Raw genomic sequence first — 27,469 nt, 5'->3', positions numbered from 1 at the left:
GCTGTGGAGGAGAATGTTCCCCCCCACCCCCGACACACACACAAAGTGCCCAGTTGGAGCCTAGCTTAGTCTGGCACAAGAGCAGGTGGCTGTGGTGGCAGAGGTGGGGTGGAGCTTCAGAAGCATCTCTGTGAGCAGCCAATCACAGAAGGCAGGTGAGCAGGGCTAGGGCCAGAGAGGAGGAAGTGATGAGGGAGGATCAGGCCCCAAGCTGTGAGCATCAGAAGCAACACACACACACACACACACACACACACACACACACACACACACACACGTAAGCACTTCCTCTGTAGGTGTCATCTCCCAGGCCCACATAACCAAACCAAATAGCAGCTGAGTAATCGCAAATTCCACGCTGTGTGATTCAAGTGCTGGGAGAGGAACTGTTTTAAATGGATCAGAAAGAATAGCCTACCTGATGATGATGAACACTATAGTTTGACTTTTTTTTCCTTTTTTGAGTTACTCTGAGTTTTCACACATCAAATAGAGAAATGGCTTTCAGTCAAGTAAAGCTTTTCAGGAAAACTGGTGACATAGTACATCACCAATAATAACTAACTAAAACATGAGCATTGATTCATTTAAGAAAAAGTCATACATAAATCATCACAATCATTTTCGGAAAAAGAATACATGTAAGTATTTAAGTCTTCATGATAAATACTGTACCCTAGGTAAAATGAAGTAAAAAATGTCAGTTCAAACATCCTCTGTTTTACTGACTTATTTTAGACAGAAGCCCTATGTTCGTAGAGAGAACGAGTCTTTTCATTACTCTGGGGTTTCCCTGTCCTGTTGCCAAGGGCAGCAGGGCACAGGTCAGAAGAGATGACAGAGTGACATGATCAAGACCATTATAAACTGACATGTAGAATGGTAAACCCTTGGTGAAACTACTTAAAGATAATAAAAATATAGTTTAACTTTTAAAAAAACACCATGAAAGACTGAAAAATAAGTTTCAGCATCTTGCAGATTATATATGTATAACTGGAGGGGAAAACAGCTGGAATATTTCCAAAGCTTTTGAAGCTTATAAATCCACATACCTTAGAACCTTAACAAACCCTAATGAAAAGAAACAAAAGAAAACCACGTTAAGACCCATCCTCATTATTATTTTTTTGGTGTGGTAATGAGACTCAAACTCAGGGCCTCAAGCTTGTTAGATAAGGGCTCTGTCGCTGGAGCTCTGTTCAGTCTTTTTGCTTGTAGTTCATTTGCAGATGGGGACTTGCTCTTTTACTCTGCTGGTCTTGGCCCATGATCCTCTTAATTATGCCTCCTGAGTAGCTGGGATTGTATTTATGTGTCACCATACCCATTTCTATCATTTTTTTTCAATACACATATACTAAAAGATGCTCAATCTCCACACAGTTGCTAGAATGGCTAATTTAACAATCCAAAGTATTAGCAAGGATGTTCCCAGCAGGCAAAACTCCTAATATTGTTGAGAGAAATGTAAAATGAAGTCATGTGTTGCAAAGCAGTTGGGAAGTTTCTTATGAGGTGTGATACAGATTTAGCTTAGTATTTATGAGTGGCATCTGCCCAGCCATTCCATTCACAGATAAAAACCATTTCTTAAAGGAAATACCAAACTTATACCAAGAAGCATGGGGGCTGCAGTCTTGGGACCCAATGTGAAATTTCATTTGTTTTTATGATGCTGGGGACCAAACCAAGGGCCTCATACATGCTAGGCAAGTAACCTAACCTTGAGCTACACCCTTAACCCAGATATTTTAAATCTGGACAATGGGAAAATAACAACAGACCTAATTCCCCACTTACAAATATGACTGATAAAAGTCTCTCTCTCTTTTTCTTAGGTGGGCAGAGTATTGCTATGTAGCTTTCCATATGCTGGGAGTTACCCACACCCCCATGCCAGGCTTACAATAGTTTCATCCTTCATAACAGAACATAAACCAACAATGAATACAGCTAAAACATATAGCCTAAAAACTCAACAACACGACAAACAACTCCTATTAACATTGTTCATAATCTTTTTTCCTTTTCCTTTCCCTACCCTTCCTTCTCTCCTGCTTTTCCTCCTCCCTCCCTCTCTGTCTACCTGCCTTCCTTTCTTTCCATACTGGTACTGGATATTGAATTCAGGGCTTCGGTACTGTCCCATAACTTTTTCACTCATGGTTGGTTCTCTACTACTTGGGCCACAGCTCCACTTTCTGGCTTTTTGGAGATTAAGTAGAGATTCGTCTCCACTTTTCTGTATTTAGTCTGGATTTTCCTGCCTGTGCTGGTTTTGAAAAACATGATCTTCAGATCTCAACCTCCTGAGTATCTAGAATTACAAGCATGAGCCACAGCACCCAGCCATCATCTTCTCTTTTGTTAACTTCAGTAGGATCTTTGAGAAAATAAGTATCTTTTATAGTAAAAATTCCTCACTGATTCACTTAGCTTTTGTGTGTTTTCTTTCTTTTCTAATAAGTTAAGTGGCATGATATTTAGTGCATTAAAAAATGAACATGACCAGTTATAGTTTATCTAATGAAACAATGTATTTCATCCTATCTGAGGCTCCTGGGAGGTGTCTGTGAACTGCACAGTATTTTATGTGCTACCAAGCACAACAAAATGAAAAAAAAAAGGGTATAAATCAGACTCAGTAAAAATGTACCTCCCTCCCTCCCTCCATCCATCCACCCACCCACCCACTCATATACATATAAAATGTTACTGGTACAGAAACTCATGCCTATAATTTCAGCTACCAAGGAGGAGAAGATCAGTAGATTCATGGTTTGATGCCAATCTGAGCAAAAAGTTATTGAGACCCCAAAGAAGCAGGGGATAGTAGTGCATGCTTGTAATCTCAGCTACATAGGAAGCATAGGTAGGAAGATCATGATTTGAGGCTATCTTGGACAAAAATTAGTGAGACTCCATCTCAATAAATACCTGGGCATGGTAGCATGCACCTGTTATCCCAGCTACTCGGAAAGCCTAAGTAGGTGAATTGTGGTTCAAACCAGGCACAAACACAAGACACTATCCCATATTAGATATAAAATAGGAACATATATGAAAACACATACAAGGCCATACAATCAAACCATCTAAAATGTGGTATACACAGTGGTGGGTTTCCATGGTATACTGCTTTCAACAATTAACAATTTAATACAATGGATTATCAGGAGGCGCAAATGTTTTTGACTGGGGAGGGGCTAAAAAGAGGGCCATGGACAAAAAGAGGAATGCTGGGTGAATACAGTCATAATACTCAAAGTGCATGTGTAAAAATGGAACTAGAAATGTAAAGAGATGGGGAGATAAGATGGGAGAGAACGATGGAACGGTGGCATGAAGTATGATGATGCATTGTGTACATAAATGGACATGCAAAGTTAAAACCCCAAATTAACTAAAGAAAAAAGGGCTGGAGGCACAGCTTAATTGGTAAAGCATCTACCTAGCAAAGCATGAGGCCCTGGATTCAATTCTCATAACCCTCCCTCTTCACAAAAAGTTTGGGTTTTTTTGTTTCAAAGGAAGATCTAAGGTCCTTTAAAAATGTTTATCTTCTCTACACTAAAGAAGTGTTTATAATGATGATGCATTTATAAAGGTAAATCAGCGCTCTCTTGTCAAGAAAAATCATGAGTGGAAGTAAATACACCAAGGTGCAAATCACAGATTCGGAGCAGGTCTATCCTCACGGGCATCTTATCTCTCCTTTGTTCTGTATTTTCAAACAATTCTCCAAATTAAAAAAATACACTAAAATGAGCAAAGGTGTGTGTGTGTGTGTGTATCCTGGACTTGAACTTAGAGTCTGGGCACTGTCTCTGAGAGTTTTTTGCTCAAGGCTAGCACTCTACCACTTGAGCCACAGCTCCACTTTCAGCTTCTTGGTGGCTAATTGGAGATGAGAGCCTCACAAGCTTTCCTGCCTAGGCTGGTTTTGAACTGTGATCCTCAGGTCTGAGCCTCCTGAGTAGCTAGGATTATAGGCATGAGCCACGAGCACCCAGCTAAGATTATTATTATTTTTTTGACTTGGTGGATGGTTCTTAGAGGTAAGCAACTCTCTCACTGCAAGAGGTTTTTCTCAGGAAGATAAAAGTCCTTGTTTAGCAAGGACTGAACCTGGCATTCTGAGTGGTTGGTTGCCTTGATTCCTCTGTGGTTTACACAAACAGAAGAGTTTCTTCTGGTTTAGGAGCATTGGCATTGAGGGTTTTAGTATGTCTCAACCTGTGGGTAAGCAGACTCCTTGGGGCCCAGCCCTGGAGGCTGTGACCTGGCAGCTGTGCAGTGAGGCTCACCTGGGTGCAATTTTAACCAGCCCAGCAATCTCCATGTTCTAGCCTCCTGATCCACATCTGTGGTCACCAATGCTCTCCCCAAGTCTCTGTGTCTCCAGCAGTCACACACTGCTGCACACCACAAGGTCCCCAGGGATGCCATCTCCCCAGGCTCACCGCAAAGAAAACAGTGGGGAGAACTGTTCCTTTCCTCTCTGCGGAAAATGCAGGAGCTTAAGAAAGACTAGTCGGCTTGTTTTAGATCCTGAGCACTCATTCTTCTACTGAAAGCTTAAGCTTATGAAATACAGAAGAGAGGGACAAAGTCCTCATAGCAGGGGCAAAGCACACACAGATTTTTCCACTCCACACCTGGCCTTCACATAGGCTCTGCCAAGCTCCTATCCAGCTGCAGCCTCTCGGAAACATTCATGGACCTGTTACCCATCACATGGCTATACCTACTTTTAAAATACACCACAGCACTTTACCTTTCATTAATGTGTGTGCAGGAACCCACCTCCACTGGCTCTTGGTCTGAAACTCTCCACAGAGCTCGGTGGGACCTAACATTCTGCATTTCTAATGTAGAGACCAGAGAATTTCAGCCCCACATCAAGCTCACTGGAGTGCTGATGGTGTGCTAAAGGCCCTTGGAGATCAGTAGAGGCTGGAAATGGCCCCCTGGGACTTCCACATCTGCCTTTAAACAGCTTCAGCAAAGACTCAAATAGTTACATTTGGCTCCTTCTCTGTTCAAGAAGTAACTAACTTCACATCTGCAGGAAGGAAGGTGAGAGAGTAGAACGTCCTTAGACACACATTGGCCAAAGCACCTGATCATTTCTGAGGACCCTTCAATTCCAGAAGACAATGATTTACTACTGTTGTCTGAGCATTCATTCACCTAAATCACCTCCTGCCTGCCTCTCAGCCCTCCCGGGGCTCCCTGCCCCTGTGGAAAAGAAGATGCTCTGCCAGCACCAAGACCTCAGTGGGTTACTGGGGAGTCACACTCCTGTGATTGTCCCCATGTGCATGAGAGACATGCATACCTTTCACCTCCTCCTGTCCGCTCATCCCAGCACACATGCAGGCAGAAGACGCCTGCCTCTGTGGACGCTCTGCCCCTACACAAACAAGTTGCAGGAAGGGCTCAGGATCCTGGGTCTCAGAAGCAAGGGTAATTGGTTGGTGAAAGGTTAGTCCCTGTGCCTGCTTACTATTATACAATACAAGAAAAGCAAAATGAGCTTTGGTTCCCAGCCATGGAACCTCGCTGCTTATCTTGAGGGTTGAAGGAAATGGGGGTGCTTGCCTCTGACAATGAGTCAGCAAGCTGCAAAGCCAAATCCCTCTCACTAGAAAACCTGCTGTTTACTGACCTGCACACCACTTAGTTAAAGTCTAAGCAAGAGATCCAGAGATACACACATTTACAAAAGTGCATGTGTAGGAAGTTTCAAAAGTGCCTGAAGAAGGAAATAACTTTAATTATAAAATGAGTAGGGAATCAACATTGCTAAATGCAGGCTGTCTGGCATTGGAAGAGGGACCTTTTATTAAATGCAATCAGAAAACTGTTGTCACCTCAGGGGTAGACGTTTTAACGTGAGAAGGAACAAGAAAACTAGAAGAGCAGCTGTGTTTACAGTCTTCAATACGACAGAGTACAAAGTCTGGAAGGTAAATACTAGAGAGCAAATTTACATTTAGTTGTTTAAGTCCAGAAAGAAATAAGTTCTGTTGTTCTTATCTATGTTCCAAACATCGAGAGGACCAATAAAAGCAGCAGGGATTAAAACTCAAAAAATAGAAGTTACCTATGCAGAATTTTATATATATATATTTATATATAAAATTTTATATATATATTTATATATAAAATTTTATAGAATTTTATATATATGACTGAAAAACATGCACAGCAAAAGCCTACAACACAAACTGTCTCTGGATGGTGGGCGCACTTCTCCTTAATGCTCTTTGACATTTTCTGTAATGAAAACAAAGAACTATTTTATAATAAAAGTAATACAAGTTATGCTTAAGAAGTACACATGCTGAAATATACATAAATATAAGTGGCATCTCCCTTGAAGGAAAAATCTCTTTCCAAGGGCAATCCCTGTACAGATTTCCTTTGACTCTGCAACATATGAGTCCTTCCTTCCTATTAGCTCGAAGGCTATGGTTGTACTTCAGTTCAATGTCATGTGACTAACTGGATCTTTAAATTTCCAATCATTCCTCTGTCATCAATATTTCCAGTTTCACATATACCAAGTGGCATTTGTAAAGCTTAAAATGTTTTCAGGTTAAAATGAGAATGCACAATGCCCAGGGACAGTGCCCACAGCCTGCAGAGGTTGAGCTCTGCCCTTTACCTCAGCCTCCCTGGCTGCAAAGGAGCAAGGTGGGAACGAGCTTCAAAGGGGAAGTAGCACAGGACAAGTGACAACCAAAGAACTACTCAGAAACAGCTCTGCAGGTACCTTTAGGATGGTAATATTCCAGGTAAAGCTCTCCACAGCCTTCTGTAGTTTTCGTTCCTTCAGACCCTCCTTGGTGCCTATGCTGTGTAGGTGTTCATGGAACTCCATGGCTGAAAGAAAAAAGAAAATTGTATCACTTCCCTGCCTATGGGTGGTAATCAACAGGCTGTAGTTATTTTTTTAGGTATCTTAAAAAGATTATAATCTGATACAGAATTCCATAAATGCATCCATGTAAAGGAAGTAGTATTGGGGAGGAAATAGCAAAAATCAAATGCAGAAAGAAGGAATCTTAGAAGTCAGGGATTGTTCCTCACAGTTTAGAAGGGCAGACCTGTGTGCGATTGTTAGTGCCATTACTACTTTTGAGCAGGAAAGATGTTTCTTCTTGGTCAAGAATAGAAGCTGCTGGTCATCGATGGCTCACGCCTGTAATCCTAGTTACTCAAGAGGCTGAGATCTGAGGATCACGGTTCAAAGCAGCCCAGGTAGCAAGGTCTGTGAGATTTTTACTTCGAATTAATCACAGGAAAATCCAGAAGTGGTACTGTGGCTCAAGTGGTAGAGTGCTAGCCTTGAGCAAAAGGAGCTCAGGGACAGTACCTAGACCCAGAGTTCAAAGCCCCAGGACTGGCAAAAAATAAAATTAAAAAAAAAGGGAGGGAAGAAGGGAGGGAGGGGGGGGGGAAGAGTAGTAGGAGATAAATTGGCAAATGTACTTTTCAACCCTTGGGAGTTGGGAGGCAATAGGTACAAAATTGAATTATGAGTTTGGACTAGAATTTATCTGATCCGATGAATACTCCCTCTTACTCTTCAAAATAGTCAAAGATGGTCCCAGAGCCATGCAAGAACAGGTACAATGGTCTTTTAATTCCTAGTCTTTAAAACTCATGGATTCTTTTTAGCATTCCTTCATAGCCTTTCACCCTTCATAGCATTTCACCCTTCTTAAATGACCAGGTAGCCTTGGGCAACTTCCTTGTTGTTGGTTTTTTGGGTTTTTTTGGTACAAGATACTCTAGACTCACCAAATACATAAACCACTGTAGATGTGAAGAGAAGGGAGAGGAAGGAGAAAAGGGAGGAAAGAAGGAAGAGGACAGAGGAAAGGGAACAGAGATGAGGGAAGAGGGGAAAGAGAAGGGAGAAGAAAGAAGAGAGAGAGAGGAGATAGGGAAGGAGAGAAGAAGGAGGAAGGAAGAAGGCAGACTGAGAAAAGAAGAAGGAGGAAGGAGGGAGAAGGAAGGAGGGAGGAAGAACGAGAAAGGAGGGAAGGGGGAAGAAGGAGGAACAACATCCTTGCCCAGGTATTCTTTGTTACTAGTTCTCATTGTTTTCTTGGTTTTTCACTGGGCAGAGCTAGCATATATTTTGTTTTTTTCAGGGAAGATAGGAGTTTTCTAGTACTTCAAATTCAAATTTGATTCAGGGATTTTTCACATTGTTGTTGTTTTTTTCTTCTTTTGACAGAAAGAAGCTCCTAGGAGCTGCAGAGTCCCAGGTGAGCTGGGTGGGGTGGTCCCCTACTAATGCATACTTAGTTATTTCCAATCTTTACTATGACAAATGAATTGGAACATTTATAAACGTCTAAAGACATTTTTCCTTTGCTTTTTTCTTATGGTGGACTGAATCCAGGGTCTCATACGTGATAGACAAGCACTTTACCACAGACCAGCATCACTAGCTTTATTACACTTGCATTTTTAGAAAGGATCTCATAATTTGCCCAGGCTAGCCTCTAACTTACCACCCTTCTACCTCAATTTCCCAAGTAGCTGGGATTACAGTTGTACATCACCATGCCTGGCTTTCTGTGTTATTTTGTAGAACTTATTCTTAGGTTGATGCCCTGGTTTTGAATCTCTTCCTATGCAACAGCACCTCAAAGCCACCATGCAGTGATTAACAATGACTGTTCCTGACTGAGAATCAGGCAAAAGATGACATATATGTAGGATAAATATAATAAGCTGCCAACTTAGCTTTTCTCCTGTCTGTTTTTCCTCCACCTAATAGGAACCATGGTTCAACTTCCTGTCATACCAACAAGACACAAGAACCTCCCTGAGTTCAAGAAAGCAGTCACTAGTAAAACTGATTCTACTACCTAGGGAACTAGCACAAGGACCACTCTGCTAGTCCATCTTTTCTTTTGCTAATGATGGTACCTGAGGACATCCCAACTTGACTGAGTAAAACCCTCTACCTGAGTGCGGGTAAGTGGCTCAGGCAATGGGCTACATCCCATAGCATGCTTCTAATGGACTTGCTTGTTTTAACATATGAGAAAAAACAAGAAACCAAAGATGCAAACAAGGACCATAGATAGGAGGCAATTATGTTCTAAAACTCAGAGCTTCCCTCTTACCCTTCTTCCTCTTGCTCCTCTCTCCCTCCCTTCCCATCCTCCTCCCACCTTCACATCTAGGAGGCTCCCAGGAATGGACTGTCATGGCTCAGACCCACCAGCTGGGACTCCAAAGATAAAGCACTGATGTGCTAACTCTTCTGTTCAACTTTAACACCAGACTTCTGCAAGAGATCTGAATTTCCAACCACGAGTCCTTCATACTCATTGTGTTTGTATTTCTGGAAGTCAGGAGGCAGCAAAGACTTGGTGAGTGGACTCTATGACTGGCACAGAGGACAAGGAAGGGATAAGGGAGAAGCAGCAGAGGCACGGCACTGTGTAAACAGGAAGAAACACGGCTCCAGGGCTGCATGGTGCGTAGGACAGGAAATCCGGAAGGGACTCAGAAGTGATATAACATGGGACCATAGATGACAACAGTCTGAGCAGATGTGGCCAGTCATGGGCTTTCTCATTACACATAGGTGTAACACAACAGTGGGGGATTCTCAACCACTCAGGAACCCACGTGGAGCCTGGTTCCACTGGGGGCCGTTAGTGTTGTCTTACTGAGTACAAGGCAATGGAGCTGGGGACATGAGAGCAACCACCATACTGGGCTTATTAATTCCACATTACAGATGAGGACCTAACACAGTGGAAGAAGACTATGGAAGAAGGGCATGATGACACACATCTGCCCCAGATTTTTTTTTTTTTTTTTTTGGCCAGTCCTGGGCCTTGGACTCAGGGCCTGAGCACTGTCCCTGGCTTCTTCCCGCTCAAGGCTAGCACTCCGCCACTTGAGCCACAGCGCCGCTTCTGGCCGTTTTCTGTATATGTGGTGCTGGGGAATCGAACCTAGGGCCTCGTGTATCCGAGGCAGGCACTCTTGCCACTAGGCTATATCCCCAGCCCTGCCCCAGATTTTAGGAGAGCTGCTTCCAGGAAGTTCAGCAGACAGACAAGACTCCAGAGCCAGAGGCAGGGAAGGAAGCATGACTACAAAAAAATTTTTTTTTGAGCTGGATGCTAGTGACTCACACCTGTAATCCTAACTAGTCAAGAGGCTGAGATCTTAGGATCATAGTTAAAAGCCAACTCCGGGGGCTGGGAATATGGCCTAGTGGCAAGAGCGCTTGCCTCCTACACATGAAGCTCTTGGTTCGATTCCCCAGCACCACATGTATGGAAAACGGCCAGAAGGGGCGCTGTGGCTCAGGTGGCAGAGTGCTAGCCTTGAGCAAAATGAAGCCAGGGACAGTGTTCAGGCCTTGAATCCAAGCCCCTGGACTGGCCCCCAAAAAAAGCCAACTCCGGGCAGGAAAGTCCATGAGACTCTTGGTCTCCAATTAGCCAGAAGAAAACTGGAAGTGGTGCTGTGGCTCAAAGTGGTAGAGCACTACAACTCAAGAGGGACAGCACTCAAGCCCCTGAGTTCAAGCCCCACACTACCACCACCACCACCACCAACAGAAAGGATTTTGAAAAGGAAGGCATACAGAAATCTTTTCAATAGTGAGCTCATATTAAAAAGAGACATGAGGGCTGAGAATATGGCCTAGTGGCTTGCCTCGTATACATGAAGCCCTGGGTGCAATTCCTCAGCACCACATATATAGAAAAGGCCAGAGGTGGCGCTGTGGCTCAAGTGGCAGAGTGCTATGCTAGCCTTGAGCAAAAAGAAGTCAGGGACAGTGCTCAGGCCCTGAGTCCAAGGCCCAGGACTGGCAAAAAAAGAGAGAGAGAGAGAGAGAGAGAGAGAGAGAGAGAGAGAGAGAGAGAGAGAGAGAGAGAGACATGAGATAATACTACCTACCCTATTTTACCTAAAACATCCACATTTTGATGAAGCTTCATAGGGAGGTCATTAATGAAATTATTTTTTAAAATGGTCTTGAAAACTGTGGTAAGTTGAATAATAGAAAAATTATGTCAAAATGCAAAAATGCAGAATTTTACTAAGTGACCAAGACTACTGGTTTCTCCTTTTTGATTTCATTATTTTACTGGCTGGTAGACACATCTATTTCTAACAGATGTATGTATTACTGGAGGCTGATTTTTGCAAATCTACAGGGATCTTGCTGATCCACTGATTTGAAACATATATTGGTTTTCTTTTACTTTTTTTGTGATACCTGGGTTTGAACTCAGGGCCTCATGCCAGCTTGCTACGCAGGTATACTACCATTTAATTCATGCCCTCCAGCCCTTTTTTCACCTGGTTATTTATGAAGTAATATTGTCCAGGTGTTGTCATAGCTGAGATAACAGAAATGTACCACCACACTCAGCTACTGGTTTAACATAGGGTATCACAAACTTTATTTGCTCAAGAATGGTCTCAAATCCCTATCTAATTGCTCTCAGTCTCTAATATATATGGGATGACAGGTATGTGCCACTGTACCCAGCTTTTCCTGGACTTAGCATAATACTTTCCTCATCTCAGTGAGGATTATAGGTGTGAGCTACTGTACCTGGTTTGACTTTATGTTTCAAGGAAAGAAAACAATTCCCACATTGTACAACAGGACGTCCCCTGTTCCTGCTCCACAGTGACATGCAAAATACAATGCAAGGCTGGGGAGACCCAATCTGCCAGGTACTTACAGACCAGTTAAGAAATATGGGAGTGGCATGCAGAACTTCCAAAGAAATGGTAAGGAAGGGTTTAATCTTTGATTTTCCATGACCCGGGGTTTTACAACCACTAGGCATTACTTCTAGGAAAAGCATCTCAGCTCCTGCATAAGAGTTCACCATAGGTTTATGTGTGCAAAATAATAATGCTATGAGACAGGACAGAGTGAGCCTGTTGGACATGTGCTGGCTCAGTTCTAGGTGAACGCAGAGGTACAGAGAATGAGATTATATATTTGAACTGAATCAGAGCATAGACATAAGAAAAGAAATCCAAGAATACACCTAAGATTGACAACTGCATTGTTCTTTTTGGTCCTAAATTACCAGGAAATTGATTCTAACACACCATAGGAAGTCTTCTGAGATATTTGTTATAGAGAGTACAGCTGACTCCATCTTGACTAGGGAAACATGGTAGCAATTGTTAAAATGAAGTTAAATATTAGGTTAACCTGATCCCCAAATTCTGCTTCTGTAAATGGCTTGCTTAACTTGTTTGTTGCTTGCTCTGCCCCCTGCATCAACCCCATACATCTGTGCTACGCTTTTACCTTTATAAACCCCAGCTTGAGGACTGTTGGGGTCACAGTGTTAGTTCCTGAGTCTGTACTGTGTCCCTGACCAGTCAGCTCGCTTTTTAGGGTCTCAGTTTCAGCTCCCGAGTCTGTGCTGCATCTCTGGCCGGTCAGTTCGCTTTTTCCTTCCCCAATAAATCCATCTTTTTTGCTTGAGACTGTCACTGAGTGGTGGACTCTTGGAGGGACATGGAATCTCCTCCCTCAAACCCCATAACGATATTTACAACAACAGTAAATATAAAGATCTCATTGAGGAGAAAAAATTATGTAAAGAAGCAGTCCAATGCAAAAATCTTTATCTGAGTAAGAACCTTAAAAACAGATTTCTCTACCTTCTGTAGAGCATGCTGCTGAACAGAAGATCTGATGAGACTCACCTAAGTAAGAAATTCAAGTCACACAACTGTCCCAATGCAGCCTTGATGTTTTACAACTCCTTGCTTTTTAATTTCCGGGAAAAAAAATATGGAGAGGAAGTGGGATTGACCAGGCTGGGAAGTGGCCAGGGGTGAGGCAGGTGTGTCTGGCTGCAGATGAACCACAAAGGGTGGCTGTGACAATCACCAGAAAATTTGGAGAGCATGAGAGCATGTGCCAATGCTCGGGGGGGGGGGGGTTAGGGGGGAGTAAGAAGGAACTTGTAGGAGAATGATGAGGGCAGGCTTCTAGAGAAGTCACAGAGACCAGAGAAACTAGAAAGTGATCTGATATCTCAACATGCAACAAGGTCACCAGAGGGTCCTGTTGAAAATGAAGGTCTCTGCTTCTGGGGGCTTCTGGTTCAGGAGATCTTGAGTTGCTTCAAGCATGGACATTTTTAGCGGGTATTCTGGAAGGTTTTCAGGCAAGAGGGTAAGGTATGGCTTTGAGCAAAGATGGACTAGCAAAGTGAGGAGATGGGACAGGAAGTCATGATGAAGATGGAGACCTGTGCAGGGCATACCAACAGCCAGGATTAGAAAGCCCTTCTGAAAGACTAGGCATTAGTAGACACACTTCCAGTTCCAACTTCCTGGGGCTTAGCTAGAGGTAAAATTTGTCTGCCCCGGATAGCCTAGAACTTTGATCCCTCAGCTCTCAGTTGTCTGAGTAGCTAGGATTACAGGCATGAGCCATCTGCTCCACAGTTTCTTTAAAATCTAAGCCACTCAGATATTGACACATGAGAGTGGTTCACATAATCTCCAATTCTTATTTCAAAATATTTTACAATTTAAATACTTCAAAGTTGTTTTAAGAAGCATAAAACTTAATGATAAAAATGTACTGTAAGGAAAGAGAACGTTCACTACCAGACTCATTTTATGAAGCCAGTATAACCCTCATCCCAAAACCAGGCAGAGACTCATCACGGAAAGAGGACTACAGACCAATCTCCCTGATGAACATAGATGCAAAAATTCTCAACAAAATTCTAGCCAATCGACTTCAACAGGTCATCAAAAAAATCATACACCACGATCAAACTGGATTCATCCCAGGGATGCAAAGCTGGTTTAATATACGCAAGTCAATTAATGTAATCCACCACATCAACTGGAGCAAGGTAAAGAACCACATGGTTTTATCTCTGGATGCGGAAAAAGCGTTCGATAAAATCCAGCACCCATTTATGCTAAAAGCCCTGGAAAAACTGGGATTCCAGGGAACATTCTTGAATATAATCAAGGCAGTTTATGACAAACCAACAGCAAGCATAACTCTAAATGGTGAAAAACTAAAGCCATTCCCTTTAAAATCAGGAACAAGGCAGGGATGTCCACTCTCTCCCCTGCTCTTCAACATAGTACTAGAATTCCTAGCCAGAGCAATTAGGCAAGAAGAGAATATAAAGGGGATACAAATAGGAAAAGATGAAGTTAAACTTTCTCTCTTCGCAGATGACATGATCCTATACCTAAAGAATCCCATAGACTCTACCCCCAAGCTACTAGAGCTGATCCAAAACTTTGGCAAAGTTGCAGGATATAAAATAAACCTTCAAAAATCAATGGCCTTTCTCTCTGCTAACAACCAGAAGACCGAGGCTGAAATCAGGAAAGCAACTCCTTTTGCAATAGCCCCCAAAAACATAAAATACCTAGGAATAACCTTAACCAAAGAAGTGAAAGACCTCTTTGATGAGAACTTTAAAAGCTTGAAAAATGAAATTAAGTCAGAACTAAGAAAATGGAAAAACCTCCCATGCTCCTGGATTGGGAGGATTAATATAATCAAAATAGCAATATTGCCAAAGGCTATCTACAAATTCAATGCAATACCCATTAATATCCCAACACCATTCTTTAATGAAATAGAGGAAGCAATCCAGAAATTCATATGGAACAATAAAAGACCTAGAATAGCAAAAACACTCCTAAGCAGAAAGAACATTGCTGGAGGAATTACAATACCCAACTTCAAGCTGTATTATAAAGCTATAGTAATAAAAACAGCTTGGTATTGGCACCGGAACAGGCCTGAAGACCAATGGAACAGAATTGAAGACCCAGAATTGAACCCACAGAACTACGCCTACTTAATCTTTGATAAAGGAGCTAAAACAATAGTATGGAAGAAAGATAGCCTCTTTAACAAGTGGTGCTGGCAAAACTGGCTCAACACATGCAACAAACTAAAACTAGATCCTTATATATCACCCTGCACCAAAATCAATTCCAAATGGATTAAAGACCTTGAAATCAAAACAGGCACCCTGAAAACACTAAAGGAAGGAGTAGGAGAAACACTTGGGCTCCTTGGCACAGGACAGAACTTCCTTAACAAAGACCCTGAAAGGCTACAAATCAAAGAAAGGTTGGACAAATGGGACTGCATCAAACTGCAGAGCTTCTGCACGGCAAAGGACATAGCTCGCAAGATAAACAGAAAGCCCACAGACTGGGAGAAGATCTTTACCGGACATTCAACAGACAAAGGCCTCATCTCTAAAATATATGCAGAACTAAAAAAATTAACTTCTTCCAAAACAAAACTGCAAAGAACCAATAGCCCCCTCATCAAGTGGGCTAAAGACTTACAAAGAAACTTCTCTGATGAGGAAATGAGAATGGCCAATAGACATATGAAAAAATGTTCTACATCACTGGCCATAAAGGAAATGCAAATCAAAACAACATTGAGATTCCATCTCACCCCAGCAAGAATATCATATATCAAGAAAACTAATAATAACAATTGTTGGAGGGGATGTGGCCAAAAGGGAACCCTACTTCATTGTTGGTGGGAATGTAAACTGGTTCAGCCACTCTGGAAAGCAGTATGGAGATTCCTCAGAAGGCTCAATATAGAACTCCCCTATGACCCAGCAGCCCCACTGTTGGGTATCTATCCAAAAGCCCACAAACAAAATCACAGTAATGCCACCAGCACAACAATGTTCATCGCAGCACAATTTGTCATAGTGAGAATCTGGAACCAACCCAGATGCCCCTCCATAGATGAATGGATCAGGAAAATGTGGTACATATACACAATGGAATTTTATGCCTCTATCAGAAAGAATGACATTGTTCCATTTGTAAGGAAATGGAAGGACTTGGAAAAAGTTATACTAAGTGAAGTGAGCCAGACCCAAAGAAACATGGACTCTATGGCCTCCCTTATTGGGAATAATTAGTACAGGTTTAGGCAAGTCATAGCAGAGCATCACAAGGCCCAATAGCTATACCCTTATGAACACATAAGATGATGCTAAGTGAAATGAACTCCATGTTATGGAAACAATTGTTATATCACAGTTGTAACTACTTTCAACGTCCTATGTGTATGTGTAGTTTCTATTATTGAGGATGTTCTTGTATCACCTTCCTATGGTTGTACCTACACTATCTCTGTAATCTTATCTGAGTATATTGAAAACCGTGTTTACTGGTATTGGAAGTAGGAAATTCAAAGGGAATACCAAATTTGAGAGACACAGGGTAAAAAAAAAAAAGAGAAATAACTACAAAAGCAATACTTGCAAAACTGTTTGGGGTAAGTGAACTGAACACCTGGGGGGGGGGAGGGAAAGGGGGGAGGGTGGGGGGCATGAGGGACAAGGTAACAAACAGTACAAGAAATGTATCCAATGCCTAACGTATGAAACTGTAACCTCTCTGTACATCAGTTTGATAATAAAAATTTGAAAAAAAAATAAAAGTTAAATACTTTCAAAAAAAATGTACTGTAAGGCTGATAAATTAAGCATCAGCATAGTTTTGGAAAATAAATAAGTAGGTACAAATATGTCCTGTCTCACGTGCTATAATTAAATTAACTCAGAACATTAATGCAACTGCATTGGAATGCATAGAAGATAAATTTACAGTTCTATCAAATTTCCTGCTTCCCATCACAGGTAACAAAATTAGTTGGAAACTAATGAGCCCTATTTTTAAAAAACTATCGTATGTAATAAAAAGGTATGAAGAGCAGCTGTGGCTCTGAAAGGGAGGTGAGGACTACCCAGAGGCAAGGCGCCAACTCCTCTCCCAGCTGAACTGAGCGCAGCTTCCTTGCCAAAAAGAAAGCACGTGTCCTGTCAAACATTCAAGGTGGGGTTTTCTCTGTCAATTCAAATGATAGGAATCTAAAATACAGCTTGTAGCACATGGATGCATTTTTTATAGAAGCAAATGGAATAGGATGGAACTTAATGGAAAAATCACCCAGGGAAGAGACATAATGATCTTAAGCTGATTGATGCATTTAAAGATTTCTTTTCAACTAAAAATTTTATTTTGCTGTCTTAAACATAACTGGAACAAAATATTTTGGTGTTCTCAAAAATGGAAGCTGAAAGTAAAGGGTTAAATCTCCTTTAACTTATGTAGAATAACTAGATATGCACATTTTCAAGGTGGGTATTTTCTGGAAGATGGAGTTCTACAAAATGTAGGTGTATGTGGGACCTCACTCAGATGATCAGCTCAAAAACAATACTAACACATATTGTGATATGAGCCTTGTTGCCCTAAGAACAGAATTCAGACTTCTGATTACCTCCCCCAACTAATTTACATATCTGTCTGTCTATCTATCTAAGATATACAGCCTTGGTTAACTATAGGCTCTGGTGCAGTCCCAGGCGTGTGGGGTAGGTGTGGCATTCCCATCCTTGTGGAAGTATGGAAATCCCTCATTGCTTTCCATCAGGCCAGTTGCTAGTCTCTTTTTCTAGGACTTCTTCTCACATAATCTTGGCATTAATAAAAGCCAAACTGTTTTAGGATTGATTTTGAACTGTTGAATCCCATATCCACATGAGACACAACAGACAAACCAAGTCTCTCCTGGCCCATGGACCAGATGGATGCAGAGTTCCTGGTACACCATCCCACAGTAGCAGTAGCAGCAGCAGCAGCAGCCGCAGCAGCAGCAGCCCAGTCTGTGAATGGATGACAGGCAGGAGGGCTCCTCACTGCCAGCATTTCCCATCTGGGGGAACACAGCGAGATGAAATGCATAACTCACCATCCTTTGTGAGTCTATTTTACTAGGCCATCATCTAAATACATGCCCACATGGCTCAGCTGGGTGGGATAATCTGAAAAACACTGGCTAGCAAGACTCTGTTCATTTCATTTCACAGAGAACCAGAGACCTTCTTTCCCAACATATGATAGAGAACAGTTTCTGTTTTTTTGGTGGGAGCAGAATGCTGGCATGTGGTTTGATCCCCAGCACCAATGTACCTGTAATATTTTTGTTTGGATCACTACTCTTGACTCCTCTCTTCTCTTCTCCTCAGTGGCTTGAACCATAACCAGGACACCCAAAGCCCTGCTCACCACCCCTTGCCTTTACGCTGTACCTCCTCTTCTCCTCTTACTCTAGTTCTCAGTAGGCAATACCAGCAAGGTAAAAAGGAAAGTAGGCTATGTAAAAGCCTGTCGTTCTCTCCCACTTCCTGGAGTCCCATTCCCTTCCTGCCAGCCAGTCCCTATTGTTCCTCTTATGTGTCCTTCAAGAAAGAAGGAACTCTCAAACATGTAGGCTCTATCTACTTGCCTTCTAAACAGATATTAGAAACAACCCACAATATTTGTTTTGCTTTTAAAGTCAAGATGTATATGTTTTTATCTGTATGAGATCTTCTTCACCTATATGCAATGTATCTGGGTAAACACATGAACACCCATACATAGTCCTTTATCATGGCAGCATAATGTTCCATCACAAGCATGTATTAGCCAGTAAAAGCAAAATGTATTAGCCAGGACCTTTCTGTCAAACATTTGGGTTGCTCTCAGTGTTACACCGAAAACCACACACATGTCCCTCCACAAGTATGTATGCGTATCTATAGAAAAGACCGAATCACTGCGCCAGTGTGCACTTAATTTGTAACGGAAACTTATTGCCATATGGCCTTCCTGAGGTGTGAAGCCACCCTGCAAGCACCCCACCATCATGACCTCCATCAGTTTCCCCACATCTTCCCCAAGCTGTCAAGAGCTGTGAGAACCAGGAGATGGCAGAGGAAGCGGGGCCTCTGGGAAGCACCTCAATTTCCTCTGGCTGTCACCCCTCAGGTACCAGTGCATGTTCTTCTGCATCTCTGACATCTGTGCACTGCAGGGCTATGCATGCATCTTCTCTAACCCAGTCAACTTAGGTGGGATCAGCATCTGGCCTTAAGAGGCTTCCAGATTCATTACCTTCAGCCTAGACTTCTCTCTTGGATTCTATACCAGGGGTCAGCTGGTATATCAAATTAACATGCCCCTGAACAACCCTGATCGTCACTCTGGGATCCATACCTGCCTGCCTTTGTCTTTTCCAGTATGGTAAACCTAGCTCCATCCCTGTAGGATGGAGTAAAAGATCTCTAGTCAGCCTCATGCTCCTCTTTCTCTCTTCCTACTGCACATCCAACCCATGAGTAAATCCTGTTACAATACTGGTGTGGCCATCCATAAATAGCTCTTTTCTCTCCCCCTCCCCCCCAAACTGAGACTCAAGTTTGCTAGGTAGATGATCAACCACTTTAGCTACACCTCTAGCCCTTGTATCTTTGGGCACTTTTTGCCCAGACTAGTCTGGACAGAGATCTATTTGTCCTTTCTGCTGGAGCTGGGATGACAGATGTGCTTCACTATACTAGCCATCTTCTGTTGGGATGATGTCTCACATTTTGCCTGTGTTGGCCCAGATCTTGATCCTCCCTATTCCTGCCTCTTGCATAGCTAGGATTATAAGCCTGAGCCACCATGCCTGGCATACAGAATTCTCTCAATGCAGTCTAACACTTGGGTTTGTTGGTTCAAGGTTCTGTTTAAGCTGCTGGCCTGCTGCTTTGCCATGTGACACTCTATGTGGCCACTTGGAGACCATGGACTTTATGTCACTCACTTGCTCTTCCCTGGGCTAGAGCCTTGCCTCCTAGACAAACAACTGCCTCAGTTTTGATCCAACTCTCACCCTAGACAGACTTCCCAGTTACTCAGAGTGCTCATACCTGCAGAGCAGTGTTATGCTCGATTACACTCAGACCCAAGCATGGGGACGACACTGGACCTGGAGATGTCCCTACCCCCACCAAGACAAGGCAGAATTCTCACTGTTGACCCCAGCTTCTGGGCAGACTGTGGGGAAAGAGCTGCTGAATAACTGCAGCATCCTGTATCCACTTGAGCTTAATTAGTTTGGGGTACCAGCTCCGTGCCAGGCACTATTTTTGGTGTCTGGGATATGATGTGAACAAACAGATGCCCTGCCCTCAAAGAGTTTATTCTCTAGCTGAAGGATGATAAATGACAGCTGATAAGCAGACACAATTATATGGCATATCAGAAGGTAGTGAGTATCACAGAAAAAGACAAAGTAGAGCAGGGTGAGAGACCAGGTATGTGGGCAGCTGTTTAGCCTCCAGGGTAAAGACATCAGGTCTGATTGCCCCGGGATTTTCTGTATTTCCTTCTAGCTCTTTCTTCCCCAGAGAACTCGTCCACTCAAGCAGCTCTTCCTCTTGGATGACAGCCAGTTCTATCCTTGAGCCTGATCTCCATCCCAAGCTCTACTAAGCTGCTTTGACAACCCACCAGCTATTTCCCTTGACAAGCTATCTCCCTTTGACAATGCTACTTTGATGCAGGTACAAGACCTCACAACCAACCTACTCCCCAGCTAACGCTTCCACATCTACTCTGTTGCCGAGGGTATAGCACATGGAGTGTTCAACTCAACAAGACAACTCAACCAGTCCCTAAAGGACTGACACTACTGTCTCTACCAGTTTTCTGAAGCATTCAAGACACTGGCAGACAGAACTGGAAACAGGGCTTTATAACAGTGAGAATGTAACACAATGAGTTCCACAGGAGAGTAGGTAGCATGTACATTGATAGAATGTCCATGGTGTACAAGTTGTATTGTGATGATGAAAACTTGCCCATTGAGCATGACTAGTGTTCCTTGAATTAAGCTTTAGGAAATGCTAATCTCTGGCTTCCACCATTTGAGCCTACGTTGAATTTTTAACCCTAATTTCATCTATTTTCTGATCAAACATTTCCTTTCAGCTGGATATATTTGATTTTCACTGGCAGCACACCTAAGCTCTGCCCTCCTAGGGTGTTCGCATCCCTTTGTGTGACTTACTGAGGCCAGCGGGCTCTCCAATCCCTGGCTCCAGCCCTGCCTCCTCCCACCAAAACCCACCAAAAAAGCTCCCTCCTTCACACCTCATTTACACCTGAATGGAAGTATCTAAGCCACTCACTGACAGGCTCCACCTTTTTATTTCCAATCAGCAATCAGTATACTATCTTGTCATGAAACACACCCTACAAGTGGGAGACAGTGGTTTTCCTTATTAGTTAACACATAATTGTCTTGTATTGTCTTGTAATGAAAGTATGACTTACAGTGAAACAGTGTATATTAATGCTGCTTCAACTCCGTGTTGTAAGATGGCTTACCTAAATTACTGTAAAAACATTTTTAGCATGCATTTTTTTCACTTTTTCCCAATCCTTTATATATGCCCCATTACATATTTATATTATAGGAATCAAAGACTGTAGCATTTCAGAGCTGAAAGGCTTTAGAGATCATGCAGGCTAATGTATTTAATAAATGACCCAAGGATATCTGTTAGGAGATACATGTATAACACTAATGTGATAATTTTATACATACACACACACACACACACACACACACACACACACACACACCCCACAAACATACACACAAACTATTAACAAGTAGCCAGAAGACTCTGATCACACTCATAGAAAACAGTTGGGTGAGCACAGAGTATGAGGGCTTTCAGATACCAGTTGTTTCTTGTGAAGTTTTTCTTGTCACCTTTGTGACCATTTCTCCTATGCTCCCTTAAGAGTGATGAAGGCAAGATAGAGGGAACTAAATGGGGGAGGGAACACTGATGGCTTAGTTGCTTCTTGACTTCTCACAGATTCCCTGCTTACTAATTATTCTTTGTTTGGTTTTGTTTTTGTTGCCAGTCCTGGGGCTTGAACTCAGGGCCTGAGCACTGTCCCTGGCTTCTTTTTGCTCAAGACTAGCACTCTGCTACTTGAGCCACAGCGCCACTTCTGGTTTTTTCTATACATGTGGTGCTAAGGAATCAAACCCAGGGCTTCATGTATATGAGGCTCGAGCACTTTATCATTAGCCATATTCCCAGCCCCACTAATTATTCTTTTTTTTTTTTTTTTTTGCCAGTTCTGGGCCTTGGACAGGGCCTGAGCACTGTCCCTGGCTTCTCTTTGCTCAAAGCTAGCACTCTGCTACTTGAGCCACAGCGCCACTTCTGGCCGTTTTCTGTATATGTGGTGCTGGGGAATCGAACCCAGGGCTTCATGTATACGAGGCAAGCACTCTTGCCCTCTAGGCCATATTCCCAGCCCTAATTATTCTTAATTAATCAGGGAGTGTCTAGGAGAGGACCCACTGAGTCCATACACAGTTGTAGGATCACCGAGTCTCATTTACTTTAGGACATCTATTAGGTTTCCCAAGGGGAACCTGGGAGTCTGGATCAGGTGTCAGCTTCACAGGCCACTCTTCACCTTCCAATTAGGGTATCCTAAAACACTGTGGGCAACAACTTGTTTAGTTGCTTAATCTATGTAAGCTGTTGTAATCAAGCCATTCAGAACTGCCTCTTATGCAACTGGTCATAAATCACTGTACTTGAGAACTCACAGGCTATCAGGGGATCCTAGGACACTTAGAAGAAGGAAAGTGAAGCAGAGAGGGGCCTAGTGACAATAACATCATACATGTCACTGCACAGAGAATATGGCTTTGGCTTCCCAGGGAAGCTTTTACTTCTACAAACCAAAGCTGAGAAACACTAACAAAAAACAACAAAAACAGAAGGCTCCTGGTTTTCCTTTTGAAAATCTTTTCTAACAGAACCCCTGGAGAGTGCTTTGAGAATAAATTTTGCAGATGATGAGCTGTGTGCTAGCTAATGATGTGAGTTGAACCCAGGGATGATGGGGACAGGTTGCTTATCTGTTCAGCTTAGCTCCTAAGAGTACTGACATCTGAGGACTTTGCAAAAATAAAAATAAAAAATTACAAAGACAGGTCTCTGAGCAATCAAAGGCCCAAGTGGCTGGACCTTGTACTCCTCCCCACACAGCAGTGGGGGGTGGGGCTCATGTGTTTTTAGCTAAGACAAATCCATCAGGCTTGGTCACCAGAGACCCAACTGCTCAGCAGACACCAGCAGCCAGAAAGGGAGTAGAAGAGTTGTGCACAAATAGACAGTTGAAGGGCAAGGCGATGGAATTTAACTACACACAGGGGGAGAGGTGAATCTGAACTCACAGCAAGCAGGCCACTGCAAGCACAAGGTAAGGGGATTCTTGGGGGACCACTGTGGTCAACTGCGGCTCAGTCACAGATGCACGGCCCAGTCACACACACTAAAGTTCAAATAACATTTGGGAAACCAAAACTAAGAAAATAGGAATGTATAGGATCCAGTATAAAAATATTCCCACTGAACAGAAAAGAAGGGTATTTGGGTATTTGGAAGGTTATCTTATGTCCCAGTTAATTCAGAGAGCAAGATGGCTGTGCATGAGACTACCCCCCCTCCCCTCAAGAGCTTTTAGAAAGAAGCTGCTATTTACCAAGGCTGGGGGAGTGGGGCTTTCTCTCAGGGTGAGCTCCAAGCTCCCACCTCCCAGTCATTCTAAAAGACAGGAACAAATGTGCCCTGGGAATGAGGAACCAGGCTCTCCCCTGGAGCATACAGGCCAGCTCTGAGTCCAAGGCCTGTGGGTGTGGCCACAACGCTAGGGATACCTCAGCTTCCCAGGCAGCTTCTGCCCTGGAATTCCTCTCCTCTCCCTCCCCCTCTCCTCTCTCTCCCTAAATTTCATGTTTACTTGATACACATGTACACAGAGTCAAAGAGCTGTCACCAACTTCCCCTCCCCCAAAGCAGTAATATCTACTACCTTAACTGATCTTGTTGTCCTTCCTTATTATGTGTCTACATTTCTAAGCAACGTGCTTCAGATTGTTAAGGTGGATTTCCTTTTCAAATATGCCTTATTAAATTCCTCATATGAAGGCTAACATTTCTCATTCTTTTTAATGTTGTTGCTGTCAGGATTCTTCCAATCCAGCTTGCAGATCCTCCTCTCTTGTAGCTCCCTGACTCGTCTCTGGAGGCACCTGTCCTAAGTTCTGAGTGGGTGGCCTACATGTAAATCAGCTTGTCTGTCAGCCCCCCCCCCCCCCCCCCCCGCCCTCCATCCACCACAGTGAGTCACAGAGAAGTCAACTGTCATGTGTTCAGTCAACTATCACGTGTTAAGTCAACTATCACGTGTTAAAGCTGTTTTCAGTTTCCCAAACTCTGAGGTTTCCATTCTTGGTCTTAGAGATTTGTGCCTTAAAAACAAAACCCCTTACTGTCATTTTAATAAGGATTCAAAAGGGAGTACAAGTTGAACACATATGGTAATCCTTTAGCAGTAAGTATGCTATTGATTCATTCTCCTTCAAATAATAATTTATTTTCCTTTATAAATCATCTGATAAAAACACCCAGTTGGGTGGTGGGGCGGGGCGGGGGGAGGGAGGAGGTATGGTGGCACAGGCTGATAATCTCAGCATTTATAATCTCAGGCCTAGGCAGAAGGATTGAGAGTTAAAGGCCAGCCTAGGGAACAGAGCAAGGTTGTTTCAAAAAAACCAAAACTCCCAGGTCCCTGAGACAAGATTATCTTCCTATCATTTATGAAATAGATCAATCAGCAATGGGAAAAGACTATAATTCAGAGTGAGAGGCTATGATTTTGGGCATTAAAATAGCGAAAGATGAAGAGGTGGGAAATATTTTTCCTCCTGAATGTGGCATATTTCATCAACATTTATAAATTTTTATGAACTGGACATTCACAATGCTTCTTGTTCTGCAAGTTCCTACTCAGATCTCTTGTGTATGCTTCTTATCTGCCCTCTGCTTGAGCCTGTGTGCTTATCTGGACGTTTGAATTTGTACATACTCTGTTTATTCTGTGTCCATCTTACTATCTCCCTAATGAAATATACTCGTCTCGGAATGGAACTTTCTCAAAATGCTACAGCTTTCTTATTAGCTCAGAAAAGGAATGTGCCTCATTCCTAAGGTCAAGTGTTCTCTCAGCTTTGCTTCCATCCCCTTCCTCCTTGCTCCTTTTGCCTTAGTCTCTTTAGTGTTTACTATCTTCATTTTCACCGGAGCATACACATTCCTAGTAACACTCTATTCCTAAAACCTTCCCCTTTACTGCTTAATTTTCCATATTACTAGCTTATCTCAGAAACGTGGACTGCATATAGGTGGTCCAGTTGCCACTCACCAACGGTTCCCATTGCTTTCTCCAGGTCCCCCCTCTGGGCCCCCTTGTTTCTGGGGAAGCAAGGCTGCTGGCCTCGCCTTGCAGGGGGTCTCTACTTGCCAGAAGGCCTAGCCTACATCCCACTGAGTATCATCTGACTTACTTTCCTCCCTTAAAATCTCATTAACAACTAGGCAGAGGAAGGGGACAAGGGGGAAATCACACCTGTAATCTTAGCTATTGGGAGGCTGATACTGGGAGGATCACAGTTTGAGGCCAGGTTGGGAAGAGAAAAGTTCGCCAAACTCCCTCTCAATTAATATCTGGGGCATAGTGGCATGCACCTGTAATTGAGTGGGAAGCACGTGTGTGTGTGTGTGTGTGTGTGTGTGTGTGTGTGTGTGTGTGTGTGTGTGTCCTAGGGCTTGAATTTAGGGCATGGGCACTGTCCCTGAGATTTTCTTTTCTCTCTCAAGGCTGGTGTTCTACCACTTGAGCCACAACTTCACTTCCACTCTTTGGCAGTATATTGGAAATAAGAGTATCATAGAGTTTCCTGTCTGGGCTGGATTCAAACTGTGATGCTCAGACCTCAGCCTCCTGAGTAGTTAGGATTATAGGCTCGAGCTACTGGCATCAGGCGTGAAGCAATTTTTAATATAGATAGGGGTTGGATGTCTAACTCCATATTCCCATTTAACTGTTTAACAAAGTTTTATCTAATAAGACTATAAACATCTTAAAGGTTACAAGTATTTCTGAAATAGTATTTTCTTGCAGCACTTTGGTGACCCAAATTTTTTTGCAAAAGGTTAAAATTATGTAAACAGAATAAAAATTACTTAGCAAAATTAAAATCTTATGCAAATGTCTTTTGAGCCCAATAAAAATGAGCAATTCTTCATACAACTGTAAGTTCTTACAATAATTGTAAATAAAGAAACAAAAGATCAAGAGATTCTAAAGTAAGTACTCAAAAGTTGGGCACCAGTGTTTTAGCCTGTAATCCTAACTACTCAGGAGGCTAAGATCTGAGAATCACTGTTGGAAGCCAGCTGGAGCAGGAAAGTCCATGAAACTCTTATTAACCACCAGAAAATTGGAAGTGGTGCTGTGGCTCAAAGTGGTAGAGTGCTAGCCTTGAGCAAAAAAGCTAAGAGAACACTGCTACTACACTGTCGGTGGGAATGTAAAATTGTTCAACCACTCTGGAAAGCAATATGGAAGTTTCTCAAAATGCTAAACATGGCACTCCCCTATGACCCAGCAATCCCACTCTTGGGCATTTATCCAAATGACCACAAACAAGGCCACACTAAAACTACCAGCACAACTATGTTCATTTCAGCACAATTTACCATAGCCAAGATATGGAATCAACCTAGATGCCACTCAGTAGATGAATGGATCAAGAAAATGTGGTATATATACAAAATGGAATTCTATGCTTCCATCATAAAGAATGATACCACCTTATTCCTAAGGAAATGGAAAGACTTGGAAAAAGTCATATTAAGTGAAGTAAGCCAGACCCAAAGAAACATAGACTCCATGGTTTCCCTCATTTGTAATAATTAGTATATGTCTAGGGTAGTTCTAGCAGAGGATCACAATAGCTCAATAGCTATATACATATGACCTTACAAAATGATGCTAATCGAAATGAACCACAAGATATGGAAACAAGAGGTTTCTTTCTTCTTTTTCTTTTTTTTTTTTTTAGTGTACTGAATGCAGTTATTTCCTTTTTTCTTTCCCCCTTCGTTTACCCCCTGTTGTCACTGTTTTTATTTCGGTACCCTTTGTCTTGCATCTATCTGATTTGGGGATGGAAAGGGGAATCACAGAAATGGTGAGAGAAAGGACAAAGGGTGAAACAAAGCATCCTGTGAACTAGTGTCTCGTGATTTTATCACAAGTGTCTTGATAAAATCACAAGACACTATGGTAGAAAATGGACTTTACAACTGTGGGGGTGAGGGGGCTGGGGATATGGCCTAGCGGCAAGAGTGCTTGCTTCATATACATGAGGCCCTGGGTTCAATTCCCCAGCACCACATAAACAGAAAATGGCTAGAAGTGGCGCTGTGGCTCAAGTGGCAGAGTGCTAGCCTTGAGCAAAAAGAAGCCAGGGACAGTGCTCAGGCCCTGAGTCCAAGCCCCAGGACTGGCCAAAACAAACAAACAAACAAACAAAAACCAACTGTGGGGGTGAGGGGAGTCATGCAGAAAGAAAGCCAGAGAAAATGAAGGAGGGGGTAAAATGTTTGACAAGAACTGTACTCATTTCCTTGTTTGTATA

At 42.7% G+C, this 27,469-nt stretch overlaps 1 protein-coding gene across 1 annotated transcript in view; it reads right to left on the bottom strand.

Moving 5' to 3' along the window:
• Plcl2 (phospholipase C like 2) overlaps positions 1-27,469 on the bottom strand; it is a 179,496-nt gene that overhangs the window by 15,210 nt on the left and 136,817 nt on the right. The window contains exon 5 of the mRNA XM_048355928.1: positions 6,785-6,894. Coding sequence (XP_048211885.1) covers positions 6,785-6,894 — 110 coding nt within the window. The remainder of the gene's footprint in view (positions 1-6,784; positions 6,895-27,469) is intronic.

The sequence above is a fragment of the Perognathus longimembris genome, chromosome 10 (assembly GCF_023159225.1).
Source record: "Perognathus longimembris pacificus isolate PPM17 chromosome 10, ASM2315922v1, whole genome shotgun sequence".
NCBI classification, from domain to species: Eukaryota; Metazoa; Chordata; class Mammalia; order Rodentia; family Heteromyidae; genus Perognathus; species Perognathus longimembris.
This window is presented reverse-complemented; position numbering and strand designations above follow the sequence as displayed.